At 47.6% G+C, this 11,323-nt stretch overlaps 1 protein-coding gene across 1 annotated transcript in view; it reads right to left on the reverse strand.

The window, feature by feature from the left end:
- Positions 1-1,265: 1,265 nt before the first annotated feature.
- Positions 1,266-11,323, reverse strand: part of SERPINA6 (serpin family A member 6) — a 104,506-nt gene continuing 94,448 nt past the window's right edge. Inside the window, exons 3-5 of the mRNA XM_010817309.3 lie at positions 7,937-8,207; positions 3,161-3,308; positions 1,266-1,578 (exon numbers count right to left, since the gene is read on the reverse strand). Coding sequence (XP_010815611.1) covers positions 1,393-1,578; positions 3,161-3,308; positions 7,937-8,207 — 605 coding nt within the window. The 3' untranslated portion in view covers positions 1,266-1,392. The remainder of the gene's footprint in view (positions 1,579-3,160; positions 3,309-7,936; positions 8,208-11,323) is intronic.

Consider the following 11,323-nt stretch of genomic DNA (forward strand, 5'->3'; position numbering starts at 1 on the left):
CTCTGTCCATGGAATTTTCCAGGCAAGAATACTGGAGTGGGTACCATTCCCCTTTCCAGGGGGTCTTCCCGACCCAGGGAACAAACCCAGTGTCTCCTGTATTGCAGGCAGGTTCTTTACCTTCCGAATCACTAAAGTATCCCTCAGTTCCTTGCTCTCAAGACATATGCTGTTGTTGTTCAGTAGCTCAGTCGTGTCCAACTCTTTGCGACCCCATGAATCGCAGCACGCCAGGCCTCCCTGTCCATCACCAACTCCCGGAGTTCACCCAGACTCACGTCCATTGAGTCAGTGATGCCATCCAGCCATCTCATCCTCTGTCATCCCCTTCTCCTCCTGCCCCCAATCCCTCCCAGCATCAGAGTCTTTTCCAGTGAGTCACCTCTTTGCATGAGGTGGCCAAAGTACTGGAGTTTCAGCTTTAGCATCATTCCTTCCAAAGAAATCCCAGGGCTGATCTCCTTTAGAATGGACTGGTTGGATCTCCTTGCAGTCCAAGGGACTCTCAAGAGTCTTCTCCAACACCACAGTTCAAAAGCATCATTTCTTCGGCGCTCAGCCTTCTTCACAGTCCAACTCTCACATCCATCCATGACCACTGGAAAAACCATAGCCTTGACTAGACAGACCTTTGTTGGCAAAGTAATGTCTCTGCTTTTGAGTATGCTGTCTAGGTTGGTCATAACTTTCCTTCCAAGGAGTAAGCATCTTTTAATTTCATGGCTGCAGTCACCATCTTCAGTGATACTTTAAATGTGTTTAAACATATTTTTTCTTTATCCACATGTGTACCCTTTCCAGTGCTCTTCATTCTTTTGTGTCCATCCTACTTTCCATCTAGAAGCATCTTATTTCTCTGTAAAGAACTACTTAAAATTTTTTAGTAAAGGTGGTAAGCTTCCTCAGCTCTTATTTCTCTGAAAAATCCCTTTGTTTTGTCTTCAATTTTGAAGGATTTTTTTGTTTTTTTGCTTTCTGAATGATATGACATCCCCGCCCCCAACCCCCAGCACTTTAAATACATCTTTCTGTTGTGTTTTGACTTGGATGATTCCTTCTTTTTTCAAGTTTTTACTTAGAAATAATTTCAAACTGACAAAAGTTTACAAAAATAGTAATGTTTCCATAGACCTTTCATGGTGCTTCCACATATCACATACCCGTAGGACAAGGATCAAAACCAGAAAATTGCATCAGCACAGTATTACATTGATATTACTCAATGTATCGGTCGTCCCCCTCTTCCCGTTCAACCACACTTGTCACCAGTAGCAATGACAGTGATTTATTACAAGAGGGGAACCTGGGGAGGATTAGGGGGAGCCCTCCCACCCCTTTCTGTGGGGTCTGGGTGCCCGAGTCAGACGCAGCTTGGCTCCTGGGAGTGCACCCTTAGGTCGGATTCACAACCTTGCCCAGGAAGAGGCTGCTCCACGTGAAGTCGTCGAAGATCATGATGATGAAGGGCCGGTTGAAGCGGAGGGTGAGCGGCCCGGGCGCTGCGCTCAGGCTGACCCGGGTCGGGGCATCTGCCTCCAAGCCCTTCTCATCGACCTGCAGCGCTGCCTTATGGACCACCTGGTGGGAACAGACCCGGCGTGGAGGATGAGCACCTTCTGCGTGGGCGGAGCTTTCTGAGCTCCTCCCACCCTCAGTTTTCTGGACTGCGAAGCTGAGGCTCAGAGACGGGCACTTACTGATAGCTCATCTATGCGGCAGCCCCGGACCAGCGCCGGAATCTGTCCACCTCCCGGACTCAGGTCACACCTAGGCTGCCTCCCTAGAAAACCGGCAGGTGGAGCCCACCAACGGAGATAAAAGGACTTGGGGCTTAAACTGGAGCTCAGCATCCATACTGGGCGTCCCTTACTGGGTCCTGGGCTGGTGGACGGAGACCTCGTTCCCTCTTCATTTTGCCAGTAAATACGAGGGTTCGATTTATGCAAAAGGTTTGTACCCACTCTGTAGGGGAAAGGGTCATCTGTGACTTCTCAAACATCCCTAGTTATAATCAAAATTAGAAGATATTCTCAAGCCAGTAAAACTCTTGAGTGGCTTGTATTAAAAGCCTTGGACAGATCAGAACTGGCTGATTAAATAACACTACCTATGGGATAGGATGGCTTCCCTGGTGGCTCAGTGGTAAAGAATCTGCCTGCCAATGCAGGAGATGCAGGTTTGATCCCTGGGTGGGGAAGAGCCCCTGGAGAAGAAAATGGCAACCCACTCCAGTATTCTTGCCTGGAGAATCCCGTGGGCAGAGGAACCTAGCGGGCTCCATGGGGCTGCAAGGGGTCAGACATAACTTAGCAAGTAAACAACAGCAACGAAGGGACAGGACTCTCCTGGATGGAGCAGCTGGGAATCAGAGGCTCAGCGCACTCTGTAACGAGCCCCACATGGCTAGGGAGAAGCTGAGCTGGACTAGGAACCCCTGCAGTGTGTCCTGGGAATGTGAGGTTTTGAGTCATATGTTATTCTATTTACTGCCTCTGTGACCTTCACTCTCCCAGAGATTCCTCCTCTGAGAAACTGGGGTTGCAGCCACCTTGTAAGGAGGTAGCAGTTTGACTGAGTCCTTCACACACAGGCAATGTTGAGCGCACACCATGTGCCAGACATCACAGTGGTCAAGATCTGTGAGCGTGAGGGCAGGGGCTACTCTCACTCTCCTGTCCCCTCTCTTTTTTTTTTTTTTTGTCATCCATAGGATGGTAAGATCCTGTGAGGGCAGGGCCTTGTCTGAGGCATCCCTAGTATCTAGCACAGGTGGGGGCACATGGAACATGTTCAGTAATATTTTCTGAGCGACAGAACCTAAAGCTGAAGGGTGGCGATTCAGTGTGATCTCATGCAGACCCTTCCTTTTGCTGGCAGTCCTGCCGTGATGACTTTGTCTTCCGCAGAGCCCCTCTGTGTGGCCTGGCAGAACAGGTGGACGCTGGACTGTGCTACTGCTTTGTCTCCAGCTTCCTGTGTGACCTTAGGGAGGTCACGTTCTTGCTGAGCCTCCGTTTAGCCTGTTGTAAACTGGAGGCTTGGAGAAGACCTCTCAGCCTGGGCTCTAGTGACCTGTTCATGGATGGGCTCTGTGTTGCTTATTATTGTTTGTACTGTGAATTTTGGTAGAGGGGGAAGGAGGGGCTGTAAAGACACCTACCTTTGACACCTTCGGCAGGGCCTCTTGGGTGATGCCTGAGAAATGTGTCCGGTTGCTGAGCAAGTCTGCAATGCCCATGTCCCCCATGATGCCCCCAAGGTCGTAGGCTCCAGAGATGGAGATCTTTGGGATGTACAGGTCCACCTGGCTGCTCGGGTAAGCAGATGGGGTTAGACTTTCCTGGGCTGGGCCTGGTCAGCCAGACTCCCCTTTCCCCTGGGATGCCCTGCCTCCCTGATGGACCTGCTCTTTGGGGACAGGGGAGGGGACAGGGCAGGCAGCAGCATCTGCCTCTCCCTGCAACACACAAGCAGCTTCTTCTTTGGGCCTCTGAATTGCAAAGTCCTTTCTTCTCAGCTCTTTCTTGGAGCTGATTCCACTCAATCCAGCTAAATCCTTTCCCTGAAGGAAAGAATCCCTAAAGAAGTCCTTGTGGACAAGAGAAATAAAAGTGAAAATAAAAAATAGGATCAAATAAAACAGAAGTTTTTGCACAGCAATGGAAACCATAAACAAAATGAACCTATGGAGTGGGAGCCAATATTTGCAAATCATGCTACCAACAAGGGCTTAATTTCCAAAATATACAAACAGCTCATACAACTCAATATCAAAAAACCAAATAACTCAATCAAAAAAATGGGCAGAAGACCTATATAGACATTTTCCCAAAAAAGACATACAGATGGCTAATAAGCACATGAAAAGATGCTCAACATTGCTAATTATTAGAGATATGCAAATCAAAATCACACTGAGACATCACCACACACTAGTCAGAATGGCCTTCATTTAAAAAGTCTATAAATAATAAGTTTATAAATGCTAGAGAGGGCATGGAGAAGAGGAAACCTTCCTACAGTGTTGGTGGGAATATAAATTGGTCCAGCCACTATGGAAAACAGTATGGAGTTGCCTTAAAAAACTAAAAATTTATCATATGATCCAACAATCCCACCCCTGGGCATATATCCAGAGAAAACTCTTAATTTGAAAGGATAGCTGTACCTCTATGTTCATTGCAGCACTCTTTACAGTAGACAACACACCCTAAGTGTCCTTCAACAGATGAATGGATAAAGAAGATGTGGTGTATATATACAATGGAATATTAGTCAGCCATGAAAAAGAAAAGAATTAATGCCATTTTCAGCAACATGGATGGACCTAGAGAACATCATACTAAGTGAAATAAGTCAGAGAGCAAAAGGCAAATACTATACGATATCATTTATATGTGGAATCTAAAAAATAATACAAATGAATTTATTTATAAGGCAGAAAGAGTCTCACAGACCTAGGAAACAAACACTGTTACCAAAAGGGAAGGGGTAGGGGGATAAATTAGGAGTATGGGATTAACAGATACACACTGCCATATATAAATTAGATGAACAACAAGGATTTACTGTATAGCACAGGAACTGTATTCATTATCTTATAATAACCTATAATGGAAAAGAACAATAAAAGGATATATATAACTGAATCACTTTGCTATACACCTGAAACTAACACAATATTGTGTATCAACTGTACTTTAATTTTAAAAAGAAAAAAAAAAAGACCTGTGGAACCTCAAGCATCCCCTGGGAGAAACGGAGGAGTGGAGGGAACAGGCAGCTGGGAGCAGCGGTCCTGGCCCCAGCTGTGCTGCTAATGCTGTGTGGCTTTAGCCAAGTCCCATCCCTCTCTGAGCTTGTCCTCATCTACACCACATGGGGGAGAGAAGATGCCTGAAACCCTGAAGTCTGTGCTAAGGCACGCGCTGTCCATTGCGGGAGGGAAGGCTGGAGACCTGCTCTGCACTGAGCACAAGCCAACCTGGAGAGGCCTGGAGGCTGCCAACCTGGGGAACTGAGGCGGAGTCCAAGGCCAATGAGATGTGGGACTTATCTAGATGAGCAATAGCAACAGAAGGTAAGGGAGGCAGACCCATACCGGGCAGCTCCTGGCTCACCTTCCTGACCTCCTTTACCTCGCCTAAGCTGCGCAACCTTACAAAGTGGAGTCAACATCGTCAATTTCCAGACTGAGACTGAATCTCAAAGAGAGACTGAAGAATTTCTCCAAAGTCACACCCCTGGGAAGCAGCAGGACTATGATTCTTCAGGACTTGTTGCCTCGGAGCCCCATCGCCCTACCCCGAGAGCTGTCCCCATGACCTGCCGGCAGCAGGAAGGTGACAGCTGAGCAAGGGGACCCGGGGGAAGGCTCTCGCGAGAGCACCTTGTGAGTAGGGCCCAGGGGCTTCCAGTGGGAGGTGGGGTATCAGCTGGGCTCTGAAGGATGCTGAGCTCAGATCCATTGGAGAGCATGGTGGGGAAGGGGCAGTGATGCTGGGAGTGGTGAGAAGTGACCACGTGAGTGTGAAGGTGAGAAGCTGTGGGTGACATCATTGGGATAAAGTAGATGCCCAATCACATATGATGTCTAAAGGTGCAAAGTTTTATCTTGAATGTTTATTTTTTAAAAATCTAGACGAAAATGGCACATGTTACTGGTGAATGTTGTTTTAAATATTTTAGTTTAGAGATTATTTTTGGAGTAAAGATAAAGGGTATCCTTTGTCTCATTTTCAATACATCAGGGTTTAGAATTTGAACCATAGCATTATCACCACCTGGTGGGGCTGTACTTGAATTACAGTGTCCCTTCGAGGGGTGAGGGTGAGGTAGGGATGGGACGGTTGACCAGAAAAACTGGCAAATGGGTCCCTACTATTGACCAAACATGGGGCTTCCCCAATGGCTCAAGCCGTAAAGAATCCACTTGCAATGCAGAAGACATGGGTTTGATCCTTGTGTTGGGACGATCCCCTGGAGGAGGAAATGGCAAGCCACTCCAGTATTCTTGGCTGGAAAATCCCATGAACAGAGGAACCTGGCATTCACGGGGTTGCAAAGAGTCAGACACGACTGAGCACATGATGGATGGATGGACGGATGGACCAAACACAGGCTCACATGCACACACCCTGGAGGGAGGGAAGGTTGGTCCAAGGACACTAAGAATGCCTTCCATGGCCCCCATGTGGCTCTGGGGATCTCTGGAACACAGAGCTGACCACAGCTCTCTTTCCTGAAGGAGAATGCCCTAGGACCTCCTGTCCACTCTGGAACTGGATTAACCTCTCCAGAAGCACCAGCACTCAGCAGCTCTCCAAGAGGATCATTTATAATAAAAAGAACCCAAAACCATGGAACACAAAGCCTATGTCCATAACAAAGTAGAAGAGCTTCTTTCTAGATTTTTCTGCCTGCAAAATTCTTGGATTACCAAGTTCATCTGAGAGGGATTTGGCTTATCCTCTGCTGCTGATGGTGCTCGGGTCCTGGCCTCCCTGACTTGGCTGGTGCTGTTACCCCTTCCACCCGCGATCCTGGGGTCCTTCATGCTGACTGAACTTCTACTCAGGCTTAAGGCTCAGTTCAAAGTGAAAGCCTTCTGCTCTGCAGCCCCTTCCCCAGTTTCCTGGGGTAGAGTCCAGTTTCCTATCCTCCCCCAAGTTTTATACGTTATGCCTCTCCTTCCCTCTCTTGCCCTTACAGAGCTTACGTCACTGTACCACTAATAATTCCACTAGAATCTTCTTTCTTCTCTAGAGTACATCCCTTCTGCTTAGCCTAGTGCATCGTACATAGCAGTTGCTTCCACATATGGATACTGAATGAATGGATGGATGAATGAATGATGTGGTGCCTGCCCCACGAGCCTTCTCGAGAGACTCTAGATCCAAGGGCAGCCTCCTTCTCCTACAGCCCCTCTCCCCCTTGAGTCTGCATCCTCTCCCCCACCAGTTCTCATGTTGATTGGTTCATGCACAGACAAAACCCCCGTCTCCCAAGAGTGAAGACCATCTTCTCGAGAACATCTGCTCCCTCCTCCAAGGTGAGGATCAGGGCTGGACACAAGCTTGACTGTAATTTTGATTTCCCTCTAGCTCAGGGGCTCCTGGGAAAAATGAGTTTATTATGTACTTATGTCCTTACTTTCTTACTTGTTTACTGATTGGTTGATAGATGGAAGAAGCATTAGATCCCTCAAGTGATTTAACCATTCATAGGCTTTGTGTGTTTCCCTGATAGCTCAGTTGGTAAAGAATCCACCTGCAATGCAGGAGACCCTGTTTCGATTCCTGGGTCAGGAAGATCTGCTGAAGAAGGGATAGCTACCCACTCCAGTATTCTTGGGCTTCCCTTGTGGCTCAGCTGGTAAAGAATCCACCTGCAATGCGGGAGGCCTGGGTTCAATCCCTGGTTGGGAAGATCCCCTGGAGAAGAGAAAGTATTCTGGCCTAGAGAATTCCATGGACAGTCCATGGGGTCGCAAAGGACTGGACACAACTGAGGGACTTTCACTTTCAGGCTTTGCATTGGTTCCAGGGCAGGTACTGTGGTCAGTAGTTTCATTATGTATTTTTATGGTCTCTCAGGAATCTTTAGCAGTGCTTGGTGGCAGGTAAGCAAGGTAACAGAATGGATCAGTGTGGGCTTGTGAACTCAGTTTAAGAAAAAGATGAAAGATGTGATAATACAGGGGGTAGCTATCAACTTCCTGATTGAGAAGGACCTCCCTTTGTGGAACGCCCCAGAGCATCCCAGTGTCAATCAACAGGTGGATAAACAAGTGTGACTTTAGGTCAGAGAACCCAGCACACAGGGAAACAATAAGCCCTGGAGGGCAAGTGTAGGGGTAGAAGGATAGCTAGATGGTCCCTTTTCTACTCACCCCACTTTCTGGGAACTGCAGAAACTCAGTTGGCTAAGGGCTTACCTCATGGTTAGGGACTTGGACCACCTCTGAATGGTGTCCCGGCTCAGCGCGGTGATGACCGAGTCCATCTTCCCCTTGACTGGGAGCACGAAGAAGACAGTCTCATTGCCTGTATAGTCCAGCTGTACCAGCTGGCAGGGGAGCACCGAGTCGTTCAGGTACTTGATGGTGTTCGACTGGAACATCATGGGCACCTGCACTGTGGTTGCCTCGTTCACATGGAAGTTTTCTTCTCTGGTGCTTTCCAGGTCGAAGGAGTGCGCCCACATGCCTGGGGACAGGAGGGACGGGGAGGGGAAAAAACAGGCCCGTGAGAACAGGAGGAAAGCACAGCTTGTGTGGCATCAGAGCACCAGGGCTGACCACCAAACAAATTACGCAGTGGCCTCCTCCACCTGGAAGGTCCTCACCAGAGCTGCTGGAATTTTGTGCTAGGATGTGAAACTCCCAGAGGTGTAAAGCCTGCTCCATCCTCCTTTGGGATACACTGAGGATTAGTATGCTTTCTGAGACTGACTTCTAAAAATGGAAGGAGAGAGAGAAAACAGAGAATGCCAGTCCTGGGATTTGGGAGTGGGATTCAGTACACTAGACTTTGGATCGAGTGGATCTTGGCTTGGAGGGCTCTGGAAGTAGTGCTGGGGGAACTGATCAACCATTCCCATCCTCACCCCCTGATGTCCTGGCCACAGAAGCACAGCAGGCAGCCTGGTCACCCAGTCAGTCGTACCCACTTTCCTGCAGGCCCCTCCTCCCCTCCTGAGTGGCCCCAGGGGCCACAGCACATTTCCTAGAGACAGGATCAGGGTGAGATGAGTCCTTCAAGGTCTCAGACTCCCATCCCCACCTGGACTCATATTCCCTTCACCACATTCCACAACAGCATCATGCAATCTGTTTGTTCCTCTTGTGATGGGGAACTCACTACTGTAATTGATGGGACTTTCCACTACTGGTTAATACTGGTGGGAAGGAAGTTGCTCCTTGTGAAAGTCACTCAGTCATGTCCGACTCTTTGCGACCCCATGGACTGTAGCTCACCAGGCTCTTCTGTCTATGGAACTCTCCAGGCAAGTGTACTGGAGTGGATAACTGTTCCCTTCTCCAGGGGAATCTTCCCAACCCAGGGACTGAACCCAAATCTCCCGCATTGAAGGTGGATTCTTTACATCTGAGCCACCGGAGTTGCTCCTTAGAGGAAGCCAAAGCCTGCCTGTTGGTAATACCTGCCTGCTGAGCCTGTTCAGCCCTTGAGTTTATTCCAAGCAACTCCAAGTCCTCTTGGAGATGACAGGTTTTTGGATATTTAAACATGGGTTGAGTCTCACCAGGGCCTCCTTGGCTCTAGGCTGTCTCCCCAGGTCTGGAGATGAATGAGGACCCTGAGTCCAGAAGACCCCAAGTGTTCTGGCTGCCCTTGACCTCCAACCCAGAAACCCTTGTGAGGTTACTTTTGCCAACTGAGGCTGCCTGAAGGTGGCCAGAGCATAGCTCCAAGCAGACATTCTCCATCCATCCACCTGTGGGATCTCTGGACCATGGGCAAAAACTCTTGGTTCTGAGGCAGCCTCAGCACCCTGGAAGGGCTTCTAAGGGAGATGACAGGCAGAAGCCAGAGGATGCAGGGTAACGAGCAATGGATACAGATCCTGGAGACTCAGGGACTGCGCCTGGTCCATCTCCATGACTGAGGCTGTCTCACAGCACATGAGATAGTTTATGGGCTCTCAAGCCATCCTCTGGGCTTACTTGATGATTCAGTGGTAAAGAATCTGCCTGCCAATGCAGGAGACATGGATTTGATCCCTGGGTCCAGTAGATCCTCTGGAGAAAGAAATGGCAAACCACTCCAGTATTCTTGCCTGGGAAGTCCCATGGACAGAGTAGCCTGGCGGGCTACAGTCCATGGGGTTGCAAGAGTCAGACATGACTTAGTGACTAAAACCAAAACAAAGGAAGTCTGGACTCCTCAGAACTAAGGGGGGGTGTGTTTTGTGGCCAATGGCTCCAACTCACAGCCAAAAAATTGTGGATGAAATATTTTTTAGTGCTAGGTTTTCCATACTTAAAAGTTTGCTGTGTGATTTTACTGAGTATTTCTTTTCTAGAAGCAAGTGTATCGTATATCCAGCTTGGTAGAAAACCAAATTTAGAATGCCATCTAACTTCTACTTTAAGGGATTTTTCTTCTTGAAAATTCCTAGGAATTTATGAAGGGAAATTGGAGACAGCAAGGATGAATCCCTGGAAGATCTTTTAACAATATTTCTAATGTTCTCTGAAAAAGAGCTGTTAAGACAATTCACTAAGTAAGGAACATGCCAGGGACATCGTCCATGTCCTAAATTTAGTGATGAGAGCTGCACCATTCTTCATTTGTATTATTATCCTGGCTTGCTGGAAACATTTCAAAGTATCTCTAAGCTTAAACAGGGCCTTATTAATTAGCTTTGCTTTATCATAGAACATCTGTGTATAATCAAGCAACCCACGCTCCTGTCAATGTCTGCTCTTCTTTCAGATGTTCAAACTCTTTCTGATTTTATTACCAGGAAATATTATTTCCTATGAACTCAGCCCCATTGTGGTCATGAGAATGCTTAGAAATTGTGAGAGCAAAGCCCTGTGTCAAATGATACCCTGTCAGCCCCTGTCCTGCCAGCCGTCTCTCAGTCTCCCTTAGGCTCAAGAGGGTCCTCCCTCTACCAGTGTTGCAGAACTTCTATGCAACCACTGCTGAGTTCCTTGCATGTGCCAAGCACCATGCAAAGACACTAGGGTGCCCAACGAGCTGAGGATGCCATGCACAAGAGTGCATAGTCTAGTGGGAGACATGGCCTGGAGAATTCACGGGAGCATCCAGGAACATTTCCAGGCAAACATTCCTAGACTCCTTGGTCCTCCCATGGGCAGGTGTAAAGAATACTGTCTTTTGATTGGGATCACAAAGGATCCTGAATAGCCAAAACCATACTGAGAAAGAAGAGAAAGCTGGAAGCATCACACCTCCTGATTTCAAACCATATTATAAAGTTATAGCAATCAGAACTATATGGTACAGGCATAAAAACAGACACATCAACCAATGGAACAGAACTGAAAGCCTAAAATAACCCTTCACATATATAGTCAGCTAATATATGACAAGGGAACCAAGAATACTCAGGGGGAAAAAATAATCTCTTCAATAAATGGAGCTGAGAAAAGGATATTCATGTACAAAAGAATGAAATTGAATACCTATCTTACATCATTCACAAAAACTAACTTGAAATGTGTTAAAGTCTTAAACAGAAGACCTGAAACCATAAAACTCCTAGAAGAAAATTTAGGGGAAAAGAAGCTTTTTGATGTTAATCTTAGCTATGATTTTTGGGGGGGGGGGGT

This window comes from Bos taurus, chromosome 21 (assembly GCF_002263795.3).
Source record: "Bos taurus isolate L1 Dominette 01449 registration number 42190680 breed Hereford chromosome 21, ARS-UCD2.0, whole genome shotgun sequence".
Taxonomy (NCBI): Eukaryota; Metazoa; Chordata; class Mammalia; order Artiodactyla; family Bovidae; genus Bos; species Bos taurus.